The sequence below is a fragment of the Zophobas morio genome, unplaced genomic scaffold (genome assembly GCF_036711695.1).
Source record: "Zophobas morio isolate AGI-343-1 ecotype UQ-CSIRO unplaced genomic scaffold, CSIRO_AGI_Zmor_V1 ptg000007l, whole genome shotgun sequence".
In the NCBI taxonomy this organism is placed as follows: Eukaryota; Metazoa; Arthropoda; class Insecta; order Coleoptera; family Tenebrionidae; genus Zophobas; species Zophobas morio.
In genome coordinates, this window is record NW_026972112.1 from 11300652 (window position 1) to 11324748 (window position 24097).

The following is a 24097-nucleotide window of genomic DNA, read 5'->3' on the forward strand; positions in this document are numbered from 1 at the left end:
ATTCATCTAGTGATTTATCTGGGGATTTTTGTTGTAAATTTCCACTGTCAGATGTCAAAATTTTCCACCGAATTCGATTTGGACCATGTGCGCACCCAGTCTGCGCATCTCGAATGGCGTCGAGTTGTTATTGTTGAAAGCGTTTAATAATTTCTATAAAGATTATGAGTGTTTTTGTCGTGTTTTTACGTGTCGTTTTGCGAATTAGTGATCACGCCGTGCAATAGCCCAACAGCGGAGCGCATCTCGGTGGCTGGATCGCACTCTAAAGTGTCAAAAGTATGTCACAGAGAATCGGGTATGTAATGTATGTGCCCGTAAGCAAATCAATTTCCGTCCAGCGAAAGGCCACGTCGGGGGTGCGAAGCGGCGGCGCCCGATCGTGACACCGTCGCCGCGGCCGCCCCCGACCGCCCAGCGTCCTCGGAATCCCGATTTTCCCTTCCGAACACATGCAATAACACTCCCCCGTCCAGCACAAGATGGCTGCGACCATGTCCATCTTTCGTTTCGGCGATTTTTCGCCGTCGTAACGAAACGATGGACTCCTCTGGCGCCGTTCTAATTGTTTCGTTGTCGGTTGCAGGTGGCTGTGAAGGGGCGCCGGCCGGAATGTGAGTGCCAAGGGTAAGCACCGCGACATGGGGGCTCAGGGTGTAATTGTGCCGATTTTAGATGGCGGCAGACAGTGATGGCTACGATCTAACGACCGTAGTCACGTGCGAGGGAAACCTGTCGGACCCGCGCTTCGCGGAGCGCTTCGAAGCTGTCGTCGGCGAGCTGAACGGTATCCTGGGTGAAGAGGTTAAAGTGCGCAAGCTGGAGCCCTGGAACTCGGTGCGCGTAACGCTGTCCATTCCCCGGGAAGCAGCGTTACGCCTGCGGAAGCTGGCCAGCGAGGGCTCGGCGCAGCTACGGGCACTGGGCATCCTCAGCGTGCAGGTGGAGGGCGACCAGGTGATCTCGCTACGCATCGCGAACGCCGTCACCGCCGAACCTCAGGAGATCCGCTTGACGACGGCACAAGGTGAGGCAGCGAGGATTATCCAAGTCGCATCGCCGTCAATTATGTTCTCTTTGATCTACTGATTTTTATCAAGTTTCTTCACTTTTTCGTTTTGTTATTATTTTCCGTCAGTTCATTTTGATACTTTACAAATTTTTACCAACCTTCCCTACGTGATGACTTATTTTCGTCATTAACGTGACATTCATTGTGCCATTCTTTCAGTTACTAATTTTCGCCACGTTTCTTTTGCTTGTTTTATGTGTTGTCGTTGTTTTCTGCAAATTCAGCGTTTTAAATATGAAATTCGTTACAATATTCCTTAATGTATTAATTTTATACAACTTTCGTTTGACATATCTTATATTTGTTTTCCCCAATTTCACTGTCTTTGATAAAAATATTTGTAGATGTTTCTCGTTTTAGAAATTTTCTGCAACGTTTCTTTTAATTGAATTCAATTAGCGGTTTGGTTATTTTTTGTGACTTATAATTTTAATTGTTTCAGATGGAAGCGGGACCAGCCAGGAGGCAGCACTGTCGCGGTTGCTGGCGCCCGAGCCAGAGAAGGTGCAGTTCAAGTCGCCGAACGTGGTGTGCCCGTCAGACAGCGTGGTGCCCAAAGTGGCTGTGAGTGCGGCGGCGGCCGCCAACAGCGCGCCCCCGCCGACGAAACCCTTCGGGGGTCCGTTTCCCTTCACCAGCATGAACCAGGCGATTCACGGCGTCAACTACGCAACGCCACCGCCTCCTTACCCCGGGAAGCATCCAGCGGTGACGATCTCCAGTCCGCTGCTCGTGAACCTGCTGCAGAACGACGGCAAGGAAACGACCAGTGCGGTCAAACCGCGGACGCTCGTGCAAAAGCTGCGGACTATTGCGAACCGAGTGCCAGTGCAGAACACCAAACCCCCTCAGGCAAGCACGTCATCACCAAGCGCCTTATCTTCTACTTCCATTAGGCAGAGTAGCAAACCGAACAGTACAATTTCCGCGTACGCGGCGCCGGCGGCGCTCCCCCCGCCGCCGCCATACTCGGTGGCGGTCACTCGCCAGTGGGACTCCGTAGTACAAAGCGCGCCCTTTTTGGATTTGACGCCGTCGCTCACCGACCTCAAGGCCGACGACTTGGAGCACCTGCTGCCGACTCTCGAACGCGACCTGGCGCGCAGCCCGCCGGAGATCCCCGAGGAGCTGACGCGGCCGCACGACAAGCGGAACTTTCTCATCAACCCGCTGACGGGGGAGCTCGAACCGCAGTCGAGCGGCGAGAGCGACGCCGAACCGGACCTGGGGGACGTCTTCACGGGCTTGCCGTCGCCGGCGGCCCTCTCCGACGACGACACGAACTCCACGATCCGGCCGGATACCACGACGGACCAGAGTGACAGTGAGACCCGATCGTCGCATAGTGACAGTGGCAAACACTCGCGCAAATCGAAAACCACGCGGGACCGAGGACGCGATTCCCCGAACCTCAAGCCGACGACGGAGAAGATCAAACTCCGCCTGAAACTCGAAAAGTCAGAACCCATCAATTCGGCGTACAAGGTCGACGTGAGCTTCATCCAGCAACCGAAGAAGGCGTCGGCGTCCACGTCGACGCCATCCCCGAGCGCCCCCGGCGAAGAGCTGCGCGTGCCCCCTTTACACATCTCGCTGCGCGGTCGCCACCACGCCTTCATCACCAACAAGAAGAAAAAACTCAACCCGGACAAGTCGAAGATGCGTAAAACGCAAGACTTGAACAAAATCAAGAAAAGCGCACTCACGGACGGCAACAGTGCAATAAGCGACGACGCCGACGACAAAAAGAAGAAGTTCAAATCGAATCACGAGCACGACTCGGACCTCATTTCCAAGCTAGTGATACACAACTCGACCCACTACAAGGAAAAGCAGAAGGAAAGGAGAGGGAGCGACTCGGAGTTATCGAGGGCGAATTTGAAGTTCGTCGACAGCAATGGAATCATCTCTGTCGAAAAGAAGAGGAGATTGAGTCAATCGGAGGCCGGAATGGAGATGGTGGAGCCGCCGATATTAGGATCGACGAACGTAGGAACGATAGCGGGACTTCCGCAAAAACCTCGAAAGGACAAGAGTAAAGTTAAAGACGTCTTCAAGAGCAAGGACGTGATGAGAAGCAAGAGTTTCACGAAGGCGTGTCTAGGGGAGAAGTTCACGAAGCAGGTAGCGTTGCCAACGGGCGAGATAGACATGGAGGCAAAGTTTAAACAGAGGTTGATGGAGGGTACGGAAAAGGGGATTCCGAGGCCGCCGCATCGGACGGACGTGGTGCACCAGAGTATCGTGACGGAGAGTAACCAAATTGAAAAGTCTGATCAGGTAAGAGAAATGAATCGTCACACTAATTTCGGTTTTGTTTTTTCATAAAATTTTTCACTTATTTTTCTCAACTTTTCTAACTGCAAGAATATGAAAAAATAGTTCTCCTGCTTCGTCTCTCTGTTGTATGTTGTCTATTATTGGCGATTTTATTCGACAGATAATCTCCAAAACGACTGGACTTACTGTTGTGAAATTTTAGATGTATTTTAGGGATATCGTGTAGATGGTAAAACGCTGACCAAGATTTGTCTGATCATCCCCACCAACAATTTGATGACATCATCTCAAAATTTGCAAAGTAATTCCTACTTAAATTTTATAAAATACATACTTTTATACCTACGGTTTATAAATCCACCTTTATTTTTTATTTTCTACATTCAGATTTTTGGACAAAAAGTCAAAATCGTTTGACAACATTTTACAATGTAGGTTAGAAACTGCAAAACTAAATGCTCTGAAATTGTACAAACGTTTTAAGGTAAATCGCTAATCATAATTTATCTGTTTATCCTTTCCGAAAACTTGACGTCATCTCAAAATTTTTCGACAGAAATCCTATGTAAAATGTGCAAAATATATGGGTCTATACTTGTAGTATATTAGTGCATATATATTTAATAGAACTGCTTATACAGGTGACTCAAAAAAATAATGAATGAAGTCTTTTGATAAAAAAAATCAAGAACGGCTCACCTCATATATTTTAGTACTGTTTATTTCTCTATACCGCAAATGTATAAATCCTTGCTAAAAAATTGATTACGTCATCACGAAATTTTATTTTTTAACTTTCACGGAAGTTTTCATAAAGAAATTAATAAAGTTCGCAAAATCAAATTTTGTAATTTATCTTAAAAACTGGATTTGTTTTAATTATACAGTCACGGCCATAGAAAACTGGACCGCTAGGTGTGACACACACGTCCAAATTTAAAAAAAAATCGCGTTTAATTAATGTTTTCTTTGACAAATCAAATAATTTTGACAAAGTCACTATCCCGTTTTTCAAATCAAGAGCGTACATTCAAATTGCTATTAAAAAAATAATAACTAAAACTTTGTTATGTCAAAGTGGCCCAGTTTTCTAAGGTCGCGGGCAACTGGCCATTTTCATGTTTTTTCAACATTTCGTGACCCTTGTAGAGTACGAAAAATGTGGTATCTTATTTCCGTCTGCCTGTCGTCTGTCCATCTGTGTCAATTTTTATTAAACAATTTCCGGAACTACCGAACCAATTGTTGTCAAATTTGAATCATTTTAAACGATCTATGTGATGGCAACCTCACATTTTTATTATCACTTCTGGTAGAACTGGAAATGACGTCAACTTTTTATGGAACACTAGGTATATTTTTTCATAAATGGAAAAATCAATTTTTTCTAAAAAATCAAAAGCAACCAATATTCTAAAATCAATACATAATTAAAAAGTTATTCAATAAAATAAAAAAAAAACATATTTATTGATGACAATCTAGTAGCTTGAAAAATTGACACTCATGTCATTAAAGTCATTTATTCACATGAGTGATCTTTTAAAATGATACAAATTTGTTCAAAGAACGATACGTTTATCTTTAAAATTAAAAAAAAGGTACAGGAGTTGTATCAAATAAAAGAAACACGTGGTATACTTGGGGTGTGTCAATGCATCATTATTTTTTAGAATTACATACACCGGGTGACCCAAAACAATAAATAAATTAGGCAGTTTATTGTATTAATTAAATTAAGAACGACTCATCCATTTTCCCAAAAATTTGAGAATACAGTACTGTTATTATTAGTTATCTAAATTGACATGTGTCATTGCAAAAATATTGATGACGTCATCACAAGGCTTTGTAATGGAAAAACTCACTTGAAACAAACGCGTAGCACGCTTCCTTACCTTCACTTTACCATTACATACGTATCTTTATTTTCACTTACAAGGGTTATAAAAAATAAAATTCGCAAATCTTATAATGTTTCGAAACAACTGGATTTATTGTACTGTACTTCAGGGGCGAGGGAAGTTCTGTCGAAATAACCTTCAATGAGTTTTTTATAATGGTAAGAAAGAAAAATCGGTAACGAATGTTCGATATTTTCTGGTACTTTGAAATGTAAAAACAATATCCTAAACCTTCTTCTGTAATATTTATTAATATTTTAAATGAAGCGTTTGTCACTTTAATTTTCAAAATAGATAGTTCCTTTTTTACATATACAACTATACATATGAAAACAGTAAAGACGGACAAAATGCTTACAGGATAGTTACTTACGACTCTGGAACTTATGTATGTAATTACAATTAATTAAATAACGAAGAATTTAAAAAGTGGATGGAATAATAAAAATTGACAACAGTGCTATTATATCTAACTCAAATAGACCCAGGAGCATACGGTTTTAATAAAAATATGGTATGTAAAATAAAGTATTTATTCCATGGTGGATACAATATCATTAATTTTTCCAAAATGTTTTTTAAAAAATTCCGCAACTGCACATTTTTTAAATTATGTGACAAAGTAAAGAACGGTTTAACGTCACAAAAATAATAATGTAATGTTGAAAAATCGGTGATGATGGAGGTAATTCTTAAATGATCTCATAGAAATCCTCTTTTTTTCCAAAACAGTTCAGTTGTTAATTATTGTATCATTTTCGCCACAAGCTATAGTACTTTTTTAATGTTCAATTTTCAAAACTGCAGTACTTTGGATTAACGCATATTTTCTCCCGTATCTTCACCAGGTCTTAAAAGTCGAATCGGAGCCTCTCCCTCTCGCGGAGAAGTCCCCCAAGTCCCCCGAGCCGGACAAGTGCAACACTCCCGAACGTGACCGCGATCGCAAACAACTACCACCCGACTCATTGGGCGACAAGCAGTCGGGCCGTTCTCCGAACTCGGGCGCCCAAGGCGAGGACAGCGGCATCGAGAGCATGGACGCCCTGAGCGAGAAGTCGCCGAACCAGGCGTCGCAGAGTCCACACGCTGACATTCCCGAGCCGCCTCCGACGATCCCAACGATGGCGGCGGCGACGGCGTCGACCAACGACAACGGCAAATCAAAAACACAAGTGCCTGAAATGCCCGACATGCTCGACATCGAGGCGCAACTCGCCAAGATGGAGGGGTTGAACGGCGTAGAAGACATGAACGAGAACCGGACGAGTAGCGGCGGACAGGCAAACAAGCAGATGGCGCAGTGCTGCGAACTAACGTCGGCGCTGCAGGACAGCTTGAAGCAGGGAGCGGTGACCTTGTCGACGGTGACGGCAACAAGCCCGATGGGGGTGAAGGAGCAGCTGCAGCAGGCAGATGTGACGATGGTAAGTTCTTAGTTTAAAAACGTTTTTATATAGGCCTAGCTTATTTATTATCAATACCGAATTTACAACAAGGAAAAAGTAAAAAAACCTAATCAGGTTTTTAATATCCTAACAGGTTCCCATCAAGTCGAAGACGAAAGAGGAGGACTTAGAGCCGCTCCCCGTCCGCGTCACGCCGCCTCTCTACACCTACTCGAACCCGGAGAAGACGCGCGCCGGCTCCGAGAGCCCCACGTTATCCGACGAAGACAGCAACTCCTGCTCGAACTCCGGCCCCCACAACGTCGCCGCCGCCACCGCTAACAAGACCAAGAGCCTACTCGAGCAGCTGCTCATCGAGATTCCCGACGCGCAGACGCCGAGCTCGCCCAGCCCGGCGACGCGTTCGTCGGTGCGCACGCGCGCCCTCTCCAAACTAAGCAGCCCCGAGCTCAGCTCGCCGGTGTCGGCACCGCCGCCGGCCGCCCCTAAGGTGGTGCGAGCTGTGGTGACGCCGCCGGTGACGGCCGCCAAGCGGAAGCGTCACGAGTCGGACAGCTCGAATAATAGCGTCGACGACGCGCGCGCGAAGAAGACGCGCAAGTGCTCGGAGAACGCCGCCGAGCTGATCAAGGCGTGCATGGGAGTTGACGTGGCGAAGGCGAACAACGTGAAGAAGGGGCCGACGGCCGCGGCGGGGAAATTGCAAGACGAGAGCTCGGACAGCGACGAGCCGCTGATCGAGAAGGTGAGGAAGACGACGGCGGCGGCGAACAGCGCCAATAGCGTGCCGGGGAAGAAAGTGAAGGGGTTGAAAGGGACGGTGAGCACGAGGAGGTCGGTGAGGACGGCGCCGACGCCCAACACGAGGAGCAAAGGGGACAAGGCGACGGACTCGGAAGCGATTAGGAGAAAGACGAGGAGTGCTGGTGAGTTTTGGATGTGCGACGAATTGTAGATTTAGGCAGCAACGCCAAACTTTACAAGGTTTTGTTGTTACCTGTGGAGTTGGGTGGGGCGTTAGGGGAGGATTCTTGCAGGAACGTTCTTGGCTGTTTTTCTTGAGGACTTTGGTATTGTTAGAATTAAATTTATACAAAATATGTATATAGTGCATTATTTTAAAGATTTTTTTAAACATGGTATCCTATGTATAAAAAAATAGTCGTTTCCAATTCCCATTGTAACTAAATTTTTGGCTGTCAAGTACGGTTTAAATCGGTCAAACCGTGGCAATAAAATTGAGGTCAAACGAAACTATAAAAAATGATAGGAAAAACGAGTTAAGTTATTTTGGTTTACGTGTTTTTACTCACATAAATATAAGCGTGGCATTAAATTAAGTGATTTTTTTTTTATTATTATTTTGCATTTAGAAATGACGGTGGTATCGTTATCGCTCGTAGATTTATATTTTACACAAATTATCTCTAATCACGTAATATGTTTTTGATTACTTAAGTAAAAAAAGCGATAAATCACATAAAATTCTGCTTATTGCTTATCAGTGTGTCGTTTGGAGAATAAGTCATAAGAAGTCATAACAAGTAGTGATAAAAAAAAAATCGTGAAATGGTAAAGTCGCAGACAACACTTGGCCACAGAGTGGATTTGCAACAATAGTTTATACTTAATTTGTCAAAATTTCGAAGCTTTAACCACTACTTATAAATGTCAAAATAGAATGACACAAATGATAAATACAAAAAAATAAACTAAAGTTGTGTGCAAAATTTACACCAAAATGTAAAATAAGTAAAGTTAGGAATGAGGAACGTTATGTTCCTCAAATATCAGTTGACAATCTAAATAAATGTGTGATGGCTTGCAGGCAAGACAGTGTATTTAAATTTATCGATTTTTAAGTTGGTAGTCTCATTATATTTGGCGCGTATAAAATTAGCTATAGAAGTAATTCATAAAAACGTAAACGTTCCAGTGACACTTCCCAGACAAGAACTTTTAAGGGTAATACAATAGAAAAACAACTAGATTAATAACTCTCTAGGTACATACCTAGTTCCAAGTTTCTAATTCCCAAATTTCATTATTCGAGCTCAGTCAAAACTATGTGAATTTGAAAAGTGCAATAAAGTGGTAAGGAAAAACAGATATCCTCTAAGACTGAAAAATGTTAACCATGTAAAAAGATATAACGTACTTCAAAGAAATTTCACGTTGTATTGCATATGCTGGCAGTGTTAACCCAAATAGCTCAGATTTAGCAAAAATTATTCAGATTAGATTTTTCGGATTAGCCCACTCTCAAATCACTTTTGAAGTTAATAAAATTGAAAATTTTGTTTCAATTTGGTATTGAAATAATGTGTGAACAACATTTACATATCATTAAAAACAATATTAGTACACTTTCGAATGAAACAAAAAAAATATAGCGTCAAGTTGGTTACGTGAGGGAATAGTTTCCTTCCCTGTAGCTTATAAATATAAATCTAAAAATTTTGACACAAAAGTTGTTTCTTTGTTACTAAATTTTGCCTGCGGCTTTATTGGTTGGTTTCATGCGTTTGGTTAGAGTCCGGACAAGAGCGAGTAAACAAGCACAATGATGCTGAAGCACACGTCGGGGCGATTAACCTTCTAAAGATTCAAAACAAATATTAGTTTGCCTTCAAATTCACGCATATCCAGCGACATTTATGCTAAAAATTATGTATCAAAGGCAAACTCAATGTGTCGGAAGAATTCTGACACAACAATAATTGTTAACTCAGAATTGGTTACTTGAACCCTCACTACTTTGGCACTACACTTGAATGTTATTCGCTCCTGTTCGTGTTTTGGTTATAACGTCTGACCACTAAAAAATTTATACAGCTCGTATGAAAAAAATATTTTTCGAATCAGTCAATGAAATTTTCAAATATTGAAATCTGACTTGGTTTGTTCCAGTGTCGGAGGGTGACAGCAAACGCAAGAAAGAGGTCAAGTGACAGTATCAGAGCGGCTGTCCGTTAGAGGACGGCCCCCAGCTGCTAGAACCAGAGCCTCCCTGTAGGCCCCCATACGTAACAGTGCCCATACTGCAGCCCCAGCCTTGAACACCTTTATTTAAATTTAAACAAACAAGAAATTTTAAAAAGCCACAGCCATGTCACCGTTACTGTACAGAATGTGATATACCCACTATATAATGTAAATAGCTAGGATCAATTATTGTAAATAGAAGAGAGAAAAAGAGAAAGCAGTGTCACAAAGTCACACCCGTTTATATAAATGTAATATAATGTGGTATTTTCCATACGAGCTAACGCATATATTATACATAATACATACTATTCTTTACTATTGTTTGCATTTTACGTAGAAAAACATCAAATATCTCACGATTGTATGTACGTTGTATGATTATTGTAAAGTTGTTGACATATTGTTTACGTTTAGCTTAGTTGTATCTGTTTTTCTTTTTTTAATTATTATTGATTTTGATTATTATTTATACCACGGAGCCTTGTAGGATATGTTTCTTGTTTCTTTACGTAAAATACAATGACTTGTAATGTTCTTAATTGTAGATTTGTGGAAAGGTTGATGATTATAAACTATACATTGTTAAATAGAAATATCTTAATATTTATATCCTATTCGTTTTTATTTTGCACACACACACAACACCACCTTCCTTTAATTTTTTATTTTCTCTTTCTTATTTTATAATTCCAGTTTAAAATAAACATTCAACAATTCATCGCTTTTTATTCTAGACACCTCTTCCGCTGTCGCGGCTCGGAAAAGAATATTTTCAAGGACAGTGAAAGGGTTCTTGTTTCCGACAGATGTAACTGACATCCACGGGGCAAAAAATATCCAAGTAGACAGTGCACTAAGTAACAAATGAAAATACATAAAACATGTTAAACAACAAAAAATTATAATTTTTATTTAAAATAAATAAACATTTCAATAAATCAAAGCTTTTATTTTCAACACCTCTTCCGTATGGCTTACTCTTCTTTAACAGACCTTCGCCGAAATTCATCTGACTTTTCCACTGCGTTTACTTTCTTCATTACATGTTTGTGTTTATGTTTATCATAGTGTCTACACAGTGCAGATGAGTCAAATTTCCATATAACTCGTTACTTTTAGTCCTGGTTTAGACTAGCTTTTTCAGTCATTGTAGCTGAAAACAGCATAATCTGATGTGTTTGTGAGCAGTGTTTGAACAATTTTTGATCTGCTCTGCTTATTTAAAACTGCAAATTCAGACAATTGTTGGAAAATTTGATCCACTTGATTTGAGTTCTTTAGTGCACACTAAAATTAGAACTTGTGCTATTGGACCAGATATCTGTACAAAAAGTCGTCCTAACATAGGCAACATGAAGCTTTAATGGGCGTAATTTGGATAATTTTCATTACCCCTCATCACTTTACGTAACAGCCTGGATAAATTCATCTGATACAAGCTGGCATTTTCTGTCCCTACATTATATACATAAAATTATCACCTTTCTTTGCTTTTTGTTTTGTCTGATTCCTGCTCCATTTTTTTTTTTTTTGCATTCTTGTTACTCGTATAACAATGTCTCAATTTTTTCATCAAATTTTCACGCATTTGTTTAAACATTGCAAGAGTTTTTGTTGTTCTCTGTGAGCAAACCAACAAGGTGGAAGTCCATGTCGGCCTGTTTTGCCTTTGTTTTTCTGTTTAGACAATATTTCTAACCTCAATTTCCGAGTCCGATTTTTTACGAGTCTTCCACTAAACCGTAAACCCACGACTTTAGAAAACTCCTGCTCCTGGATTATTGCAAAAAATCGTTAGAAAACTTTTACAAAAACAAATTTTTATACAAAAATAAAATCAAACGGGATTCATACAACCAGTAATACAGTACAACCAGCACAACATAAATATTACTTGGGATTGGTCGGATCTGGATTCCCCTAGAGACACTAGCCAGTCACGTTACAGCATTTTGAATTTGACATTGACATTTCCATCTTCGTTTAAATAGCTAACGACATTCTGTGACCCGTGTTTGGTGTGTGATCGTTGTGTCGTGTTGGACTGTATTGTCACAGATTTGTTTTAATTTTTCGAAAAGTAACCTTTAGTTTACGAAAACATGAACCCACTAATAAACAAGATAGTTGACGACATGAATGCAGCGGATTTCGCTTTTATAGATCAGGGGTTGCAGCCCATCCAGGATATACAGAACGTATGTGTATACAATTTATTAATGACGAAAAAAAACTGCTCCCTGACTTATCTGGAACAGTGACTGACTCTTCCTTGTAAAACATGTAAATTAATTTTATTTAATTTTCACTTAATATAAAGTGTGACCTATGAAAACATCCGGAAATTGAAGGCGCCAACTAGAAAGAAGATGGTTCCTGTGAAGCGTGTTATTAAAAACTTCGATGTAATGTTGTTACAACTAAAAAGTAAAGTCAGTCAGTTTAAGTAATTTACTTATTTGGGGAATTACCCCAGTATAAGTTCAAAGAAAAACAATTTAATAAGAGCAGCTGATGTTTGTTTTAACATGTCAAATAATAATAGTTTACAAATTTAAACGTTTTTTCATATCCAAAAATAAAACAATTATTTTTTATTTCTAAATTACTTACTGATAAGTGATAACTGATACTGAAACTGACAGTAATGTCAATAAAAGAAGCGCTAGTGTTATTAATTTCTAATTTTTAGTCATAATGTTTATAATATATATATATATATATATACTGGGTGTTGCTTTTATTTGATACAACCCCTATAACTTCTTTATTCTTGATTCATGTCATTTATTTACGTAAATGATCTTTTAAAATGATACAAATTTGCTCAAAGAACTATATGTTCATATTTAAAAACAAAAAAGTTACAAGAGTTCTATCAAAGAAAAGAAATATAGGGTATGTTTATATAAATATCTCAAAAATCTGACTATTTTTGTCTTTGGATATAAAACCTTGTAAACTAGTGTAATCATAAGACATTTTTCGTCTTTTTAGCCACCCTTATGTTCCCTTTAATATTCTCAGGATATTGTCAACTTCCTCGCAAAAGTCAACGAATTGATTGGAGAATACAAAACTACCGGCAGCGTCCCTTCGCCCGAGATTTTAGAAAACTGGGGAAAAGCGTCTTCAGAAGACACCCCCAAAGAAATCCAAACCCAACAGACAACATTAAAAAGCAGTAAATATTTGCTAATTTAATCTGACTTTTCTCAATAACCGTTCCACTTTTTACTATCAGCCGGCAAACAGTCTTCCATTAAAGAGAACATAGAGCCCAAGTCCTCGGCCAAAAAAGAACCCTCACCTCCCAGAACCCGTCCAAAACGCAACGCTTTTAAGGAAGCAAGCCAAAACATAGCTCACCAAAGCAGTCTTTCGTCAACCGCCAAACTACGTAGGCCCGCAAACCTGGAAGATACCTTCCAGAATGTCTACGTTAAGACCGAAAAACTGTCGACCGATAGCGAGGACACCACCGCCTCCACCACCACCGCTTTAGACATTAACATCAAGAGCGAAGAGGAGACGATGCCGGCACCGTCTCGACCCGCCCCCAGACGCAAAAAGCACAAGCAGAGCAAAGTGCAAGTGAAACAAGAGAAGGCAGAAGAAGAGAAACGGGATTCCGACGTCGTCATTCAAGACACAGCCATCACGACCATCAATTTAGTGGACTCGGCTGACGAAGGGGACCAAACAATCAAGAACGAGCAGAAACCGAGAAGTACTAGAACCAAGACGGTGAGTTAATAGCGAATGTGAAGTCGTCGCGGCGACTAGAACTTTTTTTTTAATCAACAGGTGAAGAAAAAAATGAAGAGGTCGAGGGCGCATTCATCAGAGGATGAAGACAAAAGAGAAAAGAGATCGAGATCGAATGAAGAGAACGATGAACAAACTATGGTAAATGGAATGCAATTTGACGACGCGGTTTCGTCAGTGGTGGAAAATAAGAACGATGCGACATTCGTAGCGAAAGCCGCAAGCGGCACCGAGGAAGCGGCACAAGAGGCGTTGAGTACGACCATCGTGGTGGAAAACCCGAAGTTGGTGACGAGCTTAATGCCCAAGACCGTCCAAGACATGATGACCGACGACGAGTCAGAGGAGGAAGAGCCTAAGAAGCCTGTGAAGCCGATCAGAGCGATCCCAAAGCCCACGAAACAGGTGTTCAGCCCGTTCGAACAGAGTCCGGTAAAGAAAAAGGTAATTTTTACTTTTTTACTTCCCCGTCGGACGAATGCTACTTTTATGTTTTCTCGACGTTTCATGACCCCTAGAGTACGAAAAAAGTAGTCTCCCGTTTCCGACTGTCTGTCTGTCTGTATCCATTCTTATTAGACACGTAATATCCGAAACTGCTGGACCAATTGTTTTGTATGTATGTTAGAAATTTCATGTAGATGGTTAAATACTAACCAGAATTTGGCTAATCATCCCCACTACCAATTTGATGACGTAATCTCAATGAACCGTATTTTAAAATGATTTTAATGTTATACAGACATACTTCTATACGTGTGGTTTACGAATTCGCTTTCAGTTTTTTCGCTAAACGTTCAAATTTTCGCAAAAACCATTGCACGGTATAATAACATTATATTACCAAGAAAGAATTTGAAAGTGTTTTGGAGCCTCTAGTGTCTTTTCTTATAATAATTTAATTAAACTTCTTAGAGGAGACGTCATTTGCTTAAATCAGTCATCAGAATTGAGATAGGGTGGGTGGGTGGGGCTTATATTTTGCCTTTTTTTTCTTAATATACATAGCCATCTTTTCATAAAGACAAACTTAAAACATGGTTAAAATGGTTTTTGCAGGGAAATATGGATTTTGCAATTATGGGGCGGAGCCTTATTGCAAAATCGATATTTCCTTATACAAATTTTCCATTTTAAACAAGTTGTAAGTTTCATGATGTGAAAAGAAGTCTACACATACTAAAACAAAAAGGCAAAGTGTAAGCCCGCCCACCCGCCCTATCTCAATTGTGATGATTTTTTTTTATTCGCCGTGAACCAAGGGGACGGAGCTTAACTGCAAAATACTTATTTTTTTTTTACAACAAATTAAAAAGATGTTGCTGAATATCGTGTTGGTCGAAAAATACTAAGTATTATTATGAAAAAAATTGGTCTAAAGAGTTTAGACAGTACTTCCCTCGCTGTCGGAAACTTGACGACTGCATGCCCATTATGTTTTTTTTTCTCATTACATTTTTGTAGTGGGAATTTAAAAAAAAATTGTGATGACGTCATCAACATTTTTGCAAGGACACGTATATCAGTTGGGATAGATGTAGTGTAATACTAAGAATAAAATTATTGTGTTCCCAAATTTTCGGGAAAATGAATTGGGTCGTTTTGAATATTGATTTCTTATAATCAATAAAATAACGAAACAATTTACTCACGTATACGGCGCCGGTGTGTAATATCTAGAGAGCGGATTTCTGTCGGGCTAGGCAAGGCCAAACTCGGTACGGCTCGCACGGGATGCGAATTCATTGCCGTTGCGGACTGCACTTCGTTTATTTGAGATTAGAATAACGTTGTTTCGTTGCACTCTGCTGTTAATTCCCGTTCTCATTTACTTAGCCGTTTGATTAATAAATCGTTAATTATATTTATGGAATCCAGCACGTCCCCCCTTATAATCGTGACGTAGCCCGACAGAAATCCGCTGTCTAGTAATATGAGGGGCAACTGAAAATCGTTTATGTATAAACATTCTTAATTTAAGATGACAAGCGTAACAGCATACGTGAGAGTCAAACAGAGAAACTGTAAACAAAACGACCATCGGTTTTATTGCTTCGACTTCCGCTTATTATATAAAACATTGCGTTTTATTTTAATTCTTGACGGTGAAATTCACAATTGGTTGATTATAAACATGTCTATTTCGCATTCACGGAACCAAGTGACCGCATAAAACAAATGCAGGTCTGTAATGTTAAATTCGATGTAAATAAGCGTGCTACCCTTATGTTTCAACCGAGTTTTTCCTTTAACAAATTTTGTGTCTACCAAATTGGGTTGGTTGGGGTGTAATACTAATAATAAGTGTTGCCTTTAATTTAATCAATAAAATAAATTGACTTCATTAATTTTTTTGAACCACCTCTTAAGAAAATCTAAAAAATATGAATGGAATGATAAATCACAAGTACAAACTCATCATATTTTTTGCATTTTAGATAGGATTTATTCAGCAAAATTTAAGGGTGACGTCATCAATTTTTTTAGGAGGGATGAACAAATACATTTTGAACAAAAGTTTACCATGCTTATAATAACTTTAAAATATTCCCAAGATTTCAAAGCATTCGGTTTTGTAATTCCTGATTAAATCGATAAAATAAATTCACGCCTTCATTAATTTTTTTGAGTCACCCTGCATATGCAAATCCAAAAATATGAATGGAATGATAAATCACAAGTACAGACTCATCATATTTTGTACATTTTAGATACGATTTATTCGGCAAACTTTTGAGCTGACGTCATCAGTTTTTTGTAGAAGATAACCAAATATATTTTGACTAAAAATTTATTATGCTCTTTATAACCTTACAACATCTGCAAGATTTCAAAGCATTAGGTTTTGTAGTTCCTGATTAAATCAATAAAATAAATTTACGCATTCATTAATTTTTTTGAGTCACCCTGTATATGCAAATCGAAAAAATTTAAATGGAATGATAAATCACAAGAAGAGACTCACCATATTTTGTACATTTTAGATAGGATTTATTCAGCAAAATTTTGTGGTGACATCATAAATTTTTTAGGGGGGACGACCAAATACGTTTTGATCAAAAATTTACCATGCTTATGATAATTTTAAAATATCTTCAAGATTTCGAAGCATTCGGTTTTGTAGTTCCTGAGTAAATCAGTAAAATAAATTTACGCTTTCATTTATTTCCTTGAATCACCCTGTATATGCAAATCCAAAAAATATGAATGGAGTGATAGATCACAAGTACAGACTGATCATATTTTGTACATTTTAGATATGATTTATTCGGCAAATTTTCGAGCTGACGTCATCAAGTTTTTGGAGGGGATAAGCAAATATATTTTGACTAAACATTTATTATGCTCTTTATAACCTTAAAGCATCTGCAAGATGTCAGAGCATTCCGTTTTGTAGTTCCTGATTAAATCAATAAAATATATTTAGGCATTCATTAATTTTTTTGAGTCACTCTTTATATGCAAATCAAAAAAATATGAATGGAGTAATAAATGACAAGTACAGGCTCATCATATTTTGTACATTTTAGATATGATTTATTCGGCAAACTTTCGAGCTGACGTCATCAAGTTTTTGGAGGGGATAAGCAAATATATTTTGACTAAACATTTATTATGCTCTTTATGACCTTAAAACATCTGCAAGATTTCAGAGCATTCGGTTTTGTAGTTCCTGATTAAATCAATAAAATATATTTAGGCATTCATTAATTTTTTTGAGTCACTCTTTATATGCAAATCCAAAAAATATGAATGGAGTGATAAATGACAAGTACAGGCTCATCATATTTTGTACATTTTAGATATGATTTATTCGGCAAACTTTCGAGCTGACGTCATGAAGTTTTTGGAGGGGATAAGCAAATATATTTTGACTAAACATTTATTATGCTCTTTATGACCTTAAAACATCTGCAAGATTTCAGAGCATGCGGTTTTGTAGTTCCTGATTAAATCAATAAAATATATTTACGCATTCATTAATTTTTTTGAGTCACCCTGTATATGCAAATCCAAAAAATATGAATGGAGTGATAGATCACAAGTACAGACTCATCATATTTTGTACATTTTAGATATGATTTATTCCACAAACTTTTGAGCTGACGTCATCAAGTTTTTGGAGGGGATAAGCAAATATTTTTTGACTAAAGATTTATGATGCTCTTTATAGCCTTAAAACATCTGCAAGATTTCAGAGCATTCGGTTTTGTAGTTCCTGATTAAATCAATAAAATATATTTACGCATTCATTAATTTTTTTGAGTCACCCTGTATATGCAAATCCAAAAAATATGAATGGAGTGATAGATCACAAGTACAGACTCATCATATTTTGTACATTTTAGATATGATTTATTCCACAAACTTTTGAGCTGACGTCATCAAGTTTTTGGAGGGGATAAGCAAATATTTTTTGACTAAAGATTTATGATGCTCTTTATGGCCTTAAAACATCTGCAACATTTCAAAGCATTCTGGTTAGCAGATTAAAAATTAAATTTCAAAATATTGTTTTATAATTTTGATTTTTTTTCCAAAAATCTGGACGTTTCGGGTGAAAAGTCGATTCAGAGTTGTAAACTACATGTGTAGGACTATGTTATTTTATACAATTGAAAACCCATTTACTATGTACAATTTTGAAGTGACGTCATCGCATTAGTGGTGGGGATGATTAGACAAATTTTGGTTAACGTTTTACCATCTACATGATATTTTTAATATAAGTACAAAATTTCACAACAATCGGTCGAGTACTTTCGGAGATTATCTGTCTAATAAAAATCCGGGACGGCAGACGGACAGACAGACGGAAATGGGAGACCTATTTCTTCGTCTTCTAGGGGTCATGAAAGATCGAGAAAACGTAAAAGTAGAGAGTCGGCCGACGGACTCGATTACAATACTTCCTTTGCTTACGCTCGGGAAGTAAAAAGGTAAACTATTAACCCCGCCCACCCACCCCATCTCAATTGTGATGATTTCTTAATTCTTAGCAACTTAAAACACGTTTAAAATGGTAAATTTTTGTAAGGACATATGGATTATGCAATTAGGCTCTGCCCCTAGGTCTGCCAACGAATGAAAACTTCATTGCTATTTAGATCAGGGCAGGTATGGGTGGGGCTTAATTTTTGGCTTTAATTTTTTCTTAACATACATAGTATTTTTTGAATAACACGTCTTACAGGGTAATTTCTTGTACAGAAATAATAAGGATTTTGCAATTGAATTCCGGTCGTTTGGCTTTCGACGATTAAAAAAAAATCATCACAATTGAGATAGGACGGGTGGGAGGGGCTTATATTTTGCCTTTTTTCATAATATACGTAGTCGTCTTTTCATAACAAGAAATTTAAAACATATTTAAAATGGTAAATTTGTATAGGGAAATATCGATTTTGCAATTATGCTCCGCCCCTCGGTCTGACAACGAATAAAAAGTTCATCACGACAGATCGACACGGATGGGTGGAGCTTCTGTTTTGGTTTTCTTTGTATAACACGATTACTTAAGAACATATTTCACATGGTAATTTCTCGTGGAAAAATAATTATTTTATAATTAAGCTTCGTCCCTCGGCTTACGACGAATAAAAAAAAATCATCAGAATTGAGATAGGGTGGGTGGGCGGGGTTTATATTTTGCCTTTTTTTTTCTAAATATATATAACCATTTTTTCATAAAGAGAAACTTAAAACATGCTTAAACTGGTTTTTGTAAGGAAATATGTATTTTGCAATTATGGGGCGGAACCTAATTGGTAAATCGATATTTAATAATTTACTTATCTTAGCAGGTACTAGCGCCGCCCATTCACTCTCTCTTTTCTTAGAGGATATGTCATTTGCCAAAATCGATCGTAAATCAGTCTTATCCTAACTAGTAGCTGCTAAGATAAGATTGATTTTGGCTAATGAGATCCCTTTAAGAAAAAAGAGGACGGATGGGCAGGGTTAGTACCTGCTAAAATACGATCGTTGGCAGATGATATACCCTGTAAGAAAAGTGACGGTGGGCGGGCGGGGCTAGTATCTGCTAAGATAAAACTGATTTTAGCAGGTACTAGCCCCGTCCAGCCACCCTCTCTTTTCTTAGAGGTTATGTTATCTGCCAAAATCAGTCTTATCCTAGCAGGTACTGGCCCCGCCCACCCACCCTCACTTTTCTTAGAGGGTATGTCATTTGCCAAAATCAGTCTTTGCCCAACTAGTAGCTACTGATTTTAGCAAGTACTAGCCCCGCCCACCCACCGTCTCTTTTCTTAGAGGATATGTCATTGCCAAAATCAGTTTTATCTTAGCAAGTACTGATGACTTAAGTTTTACAAAAAATTATCAAAATTTGGAAACATTACGAGCTTACTTATATGCGCAAGGCAGGAATTTTTAACATCTTCTCCAGTGTTTTTTGGTTATGCTTTAATGGATTTTTCTTTTGTTGTTTTTGTTTGTAATTTATTATAAATTTGTCTTATTAAATGGTTTTTTTTTTTTGGTTTATTAATGAAAAATAACAGCTTATTTTATTAATAATAATGCATAACAGTTAGTGACTACCTATCAGAAAGTAAGCCGGAGATATTCACGCAGTGCAGTGTTGCCAATTTTACTTTTATAAAATTACGTTTTTTTCGTAATCTACATCATAAAGATATTTTTTATTATTTTTTGGGACTCCCGAAATCGCCGTACGTAACGTACTGAAGAGTTAATCGGACAATTTCCAGACACGCGGTATAATAATAAGATAAAAATTATAATGTTCAGAACATTTTGTTGGGTTGTGGTTCAATTAATAATTTTAGTCCTCTGTTTTGAAAAGACAAACTCCTTCAAATCGAACTAATTTCTACGTGACATTCTTTCAATGTATAAACATAAACAAACGTTGAGCTTCAGATTGCTATTACCTAGTGCTGAAGGACATTTTATGCCGTTAGTTCTGTGCTTTAAATAACGGATGATGAAATAGTTTTCAGATCAGGGTAGGTCATGGAAATATTTTTTATTTCTTTGATTATAAACCTTACCTCATGTCAAATTAAATTCTTCAATTTGTTGACATCGACATTTGTAAAGTCTACTAGTTTAATCAAAGAAATGAAAAATATTTCCATGGCGTACCCTACTCTAAAAACTATTTGATCACCCGTTATATTTACTTTGATTTTACTATTTTTTTAAAGTAGTAAAATCAAGTTTTATAATTGTTTTTTAAAGAACTGGATTTGGCGAATTATACTACCAGCCTTTGACCAATTTTTTATTGATCAAATTGAGAACCGCATTTACTAGAAAATGAGAATACCCACGTCTTTATTTAATTCGAAGTTAAGCATATACACTGATAATAATACACTCTTTTTCGTTGGTTATTTGCTTTGAATATACTTCATATTGTCCATATGTCTGCGGACGGCACCTTCTTGGAATTTGCAGCCCCACGGCGCAGGGTGTTCGAGGTGTCATTTACACCACATATAAAAGTTATCAGAAAACAAAATGTTTTTATAATTTTTTAAAGAAGCGTAATTTGTTCAACTATACTTCAAAAGCGAGGGAAGTTCTGTCGAAGTAACTTTAGACCAATTTTTTTATATATCGACTAACAAGTATGTACATCGATTTTAGGTTCAAGCGTTTGAAAAATTACAAGAAGATGCGAATTCGTTGCCTCCTCGAATGACGAGGACAAAAACTAAAGCAAAAGCAAAAGAAAATGAAGTCGCCGCCGAACCAGAGCCCAACCCGCCTAGCAACGTTAAAGAAAAAGCCAAAATCTTCACTCCGCAAGTATCGAAATTCCTGCCGAAAGTGGCCAGCACCGCGAACAAACCCAGCCGACAGACCCCTTCTTCCTCTAATGAATCCCTTGCTTCGACTAAAACCTTGAGTGCGCTCAAAGCGTCTCAGGCCGAATACAGAGAACGCGAGAAGAAGCGCCGCGAAAAAGAACAAGAGGCCATAAAAAAACGCGAAGCTCTGCTTCAGGCTCAAATAGAAGAAAAAAAACGCAAGCGCGAAGAAAAGCAGCTCAAAGCGCAGCAGCAGCGAGAGGTTCTCGAGAAAGAGAAAATGAAGATTTTGGAAGCGCATAAATTGAAGGATGAGCGCCACAGGCAGCTGTTGGCAGAACAGGAGGAAAAAAAACTAAAGCAGAGAGAAGAGGCGGAAAAGAAGCGTCTGATGGCGAAGATGCGAGCACTGGAAGAGAAGAAAAGAGAGGAGGAGAAACGTGCACAAGAACAGAGGAAGGTCGAAACGGTGGAAGACAAAAGGCCTGTGTATATGAGGTATAGAGCACCGTTTCTGCCGACAGACGATTGTTACGACTCTGATGATGAGAACTATAGACCTGAGAAGGTTAAATTGCCAGATTTTGCCAAAGAGGCAAACATCAGATTTATACTACAATGTGCTTTTGCCGCTGGTGAAGCCGTGAAAAACACTTTCTTTTCGATACAGGCGCAGACGCCTGATTTACAAGATATTTTTGAGGTCATCAAGCCAGAAAAATTGAAGAGGACTTCGAGCGCTGTATGGCATAAACCGCCAAGGTTCACCATGGTGCCCGTACTGGAAAATCATGATGAAACGGCAGAATTTGAAGATGATTAACATAAGTAATATTAAATGTACTTTGATTATTTTGTGGTATAAATGTATGTATTAGTATTATTTTTTAACAATGAGATCTTCTTTATGTATTAGTATTATTTTTTAACGAGATCTTCCTATTTTATTTCAGCCTCTTTGTTGCTTAATGTAATTTTGCGTTTCACGGAATTGTTGGAGTTTTAAGGCACATTTCTAAAATGTCAGTGTAAAGTCTGTATGGAATATGGAGAAGAAACTAAGTACTTTCAACTTTACACTTTTGTCGTGAAGGTGTTTCATTCCCTTTTTTATATTAACCAGTTTTGTTAGATACGTTTCAATTTTAGCGAACATTGTGTGTAAATTATCTGAATGCTGGGACTCAGCTAACGCTAAATTTTCAGTGTGAACTTGTTCTGAAAGTGGATTGTTTCTCCCTGCAATCCAGAAATCAGAGAAGTTTATAACAAAACAAATAGTTACGTTAATTCACGTTCTTCGGTTGAATTAAAGTAGGGGCGTAGGTCTTCAAAAGGCCGCTGGTCAGCGGGGTTACAGTGTCTGTGTATGGATTCCGTTCAAGCTCTCGAAAACAAAATTACTTATACAAAAGTTTGGATCAACATTACTAAATTACTCTGGAATGTTCTCGTCCTTTTCCTCGACCCACATACTAAGAAAATATATGTTGTATTTTTGCGGTTATGTTGCAACACCAACAGGTGACGTTATCAAACATCTAAACTTCTTTTTATGATCCAATCTGCAATTTTCTGCTTGACCTCATATATTTGGGATAATCAGATAACTCATTTTGAAACTAGTCTTATAACTCTTTATTTCAAAATATCGATATTACATCCTAACAAACCTCTACCTTGCCACTTCTTCGGCACTAATAACGCAGTCACAAACCGTTCACCTCGTTTCAATTTAACCAAAATTTCACTTCCTTCAGAATGCTGAACCACGGTACCTACATCTGCAAGACTTTTGAAGTTTGTCGAGTTGATTGAACCAAATTCCACAATCAGGTCATTCGCGCTTAGTCCCTGCAATTTTATTTTTACTTCGACAATTTTATGTTCTCAAGATAAGTCCAACATACTGCAAACTCCGCCGGAGATCCAGGAGACACCAGAGTGATTTTGGCGAAAGGAGTCTCGTGAATCACGGCCGCGCTGTCGTAATCGCGCATTTCGATATCTTGAGAGCCATTTGTCTGGTCGACGCTGGTGCTGGAGTAGTATCCCTGCAAGCCATTCTCGATTTTCTTCATGATGGCTTTGTGGTCGTTCTGCAGGCCTGAAGTCTTGGAATTAGATGTGGATTGGATTGGGGGGTTTTCTTACATATGATACGATGGCGGGCATGTCTGACTTGATAAACATCGATTGAGTTGATCGGAAAATCGTCGGCATCGACAAGGGGGTCCGTCATGCCAACGCCGTTCTGGAAATTGTGGTTAGTGGCTGGAACTCGTAAAACTACACTTTGAAGGTTTTTTTACCAATGTTAAAATCTGCGTCAGTTGTTTGATTTCATCCTCGATTTTGTCTTTTTGTTTCATGAGCTGTAGGACATGGTTGCGGACGTTTTCACTCATTTTTGCGTTTTTGTGGTTATTACATGACAAACAAATTTGTGATTGTAAACAAATGTCAAAAATCTGTCAAATCTGTCATTTTTTTGTCGTGCGATTTTTTGTTGTGTCTACAGTCTCGACAATGGTAATTAATTCTGAGATAACTTTTGCATTTTTTTTTTTAATAATTATGAATTATCAAACTAAACTTGCGGAAAATCTTAATTATAGTTAAAACGTCAATTAAAATCAAACAAAGATAAAGTTTGTTTTTTTTTCCATAAAATGTTGCTCATCCATTAAACATAATCAGAAATTCAGACCGTGTATTATAAACCTGAAAATGAGGAACTTAACCCATGGAGGTAGGATGATATTCTACCTTCATGTTACTACCACACTTTAATCCGTCGTTGCTGATTGGGTAGTCTGTGGTCAGATTCAAGGAAAATAATCATCTATGATAACCACCAAAACTAGCGCTAAG

The 24097-nt window shown here is 38.5% G+C and overlaps 3 protein-coding genes across 7 annotated transcripts; 2 read left to right on the forward strand and 1 right to left on the reverse strand.

The window, feature by feature from the left end:
• Window positions 1-91: 91 nt before the first annotated feature.
• Window positions 92-10562, forward strand: LOC135124564 (uncharacterized). Of its 5 annotated transcripts, none has more exons than XM_064049729.1 (7): window positions 92-298; window positions 587-627; window positions 676-1027; window positions 1515-3352; window positions 6105-6683; window positions 6799-7591; window positions 10388-10562. In XM_064049729.1, the coding sequence occupies exons 3-7, from the start codon at window positions 676-678 to the stop codon at window positions 10519-10521; spliced, it is 3696 nt and encodes a 1231-aa protein (XP_063905799.1). In that variant the 5' UTR covers window positions 92-298; window positions 587-627; the 3' UTR covers window positions 10522-10562. The 5 variants fall into 5 exon arrangements, with proteins under 5 accessions (XP_063905799.1, XP_063905801.1, XP_063905800.1 ...); XM_064049731.1 differs by having other exon boundaries at window positions 587-614; XM_064049730.1 differs by having other exon boundaries at window positions 92-279.
• Window positions 10563-11626: 1064 nt separating this feature from the next.
• On the forward strand, window positions 11627-22131 carry Incenp (Inner centromere protein). Its single transcript, XM_064049741.1, has 5 exons — window positions 11627-11851; window positions 12681-12837; window positions 12898-13400; window positions 13461-13865; window positions 21060-22131. The coding sequence occupies exons 1-5, from the start codon at window positions 11756-11758 to the stop codon at window positions 22044-22046; spliced, it is 2148 nt and encodes a 715-aa protein (XP_063905811.1). The 5' UTR covers window positions 11627-11755; the 3' UTR covers window positions 22047-22131.
• Window positions 22132-22837: 706 nt separating this feature from the next.
• LOC135124570 (26S proteasome non-ATPase regulatory subunit 9-like) lies at window positions 22838-23704 on the reverse strand. Its single transcript, XM_064049743.1, has 4 exons — window positions 23536-23704; window positions 23378-23477; window positions 23134-23330; window positions 22838-23077 (listed from the first exon to the last, which is right to left on the reverse strand). Exons 1-4 carry the CDS (start codon window positions 23629-23631, stop codon window positions 22862-22864), a joined length of 609 nt encoding a protein of 202 aa, XP_063905813.1. The 5' UTR covers window positions 23632-23704; the 3' UTR covers window positions 22838-22861.
• Between the last annotated feature and the right edge of the window lie 393 nt (window positions 23705-24097).

Bases quoted from the DNA above. Each gene is read 5' to 3' on its own strand.
- LOC135124570 (XM_064049743.1), bottom strand. From the start codon at position 23,631: ATGAGTGAAAACGTCCGCAACCATGTCCTACAGCTCATGAAACAAAAA. The intron at 23,331-23,377 runs GTAAGAAAACCC...CCAAGACTTCAG, and splicing joins TGCCCGCCATCGTATCATAT to GCCTGCAGAACGACCACAAA. The intron at 23,078-23,133 runs GTATGTTGGACT...ATAAAATTGCAG, and splicing joins GATCTCCGGCGGAGTTTGCA to GGACTAAGCGCGAATGACCT.
- LOC135124564 (XM_064049729.1), top strand. From the start codon at position 676: ATGGCGGCAGACAGTGATGGCTACGATCTAACGACCGTAGTCACGTGC. The intron at 1,028-1,514 runs GTGAGGCAGCGA...TAATTGTTTCAG, and splicing joins CCGCTTGACGACGGCACAAG to ATGGAAGCGGGACCAGCCAG. The intron at 6,684-6,798 runs GTAAGTTCTTAG...ATATCCTAACAG, and splicing joins AGCAGGCAGATGTGACGATG to GTTCCCATCAAGTCGAAGAC.
- Incenp (XM_064049741.1), top strand. From the start codon at position 11,756: ATGAACCCACTAATAAACAAGATAGTTGACGACATGAATGCAGCGGAT. The intron at 11,852-12,680 runs GTATGTGTATAC...TAATATTCTCAG, and splicing joins CCATCCAGGATATACAGAAC to GATATTGTCAACTTCCTCGC. The intron at 13,866-21,059 runs GTAATTTTTACT...CATCGATTTTAG, and splicing joins AGAGTCCGGTAAAGAAAAAG to GTTCAAGCGTTTGAAAAATT.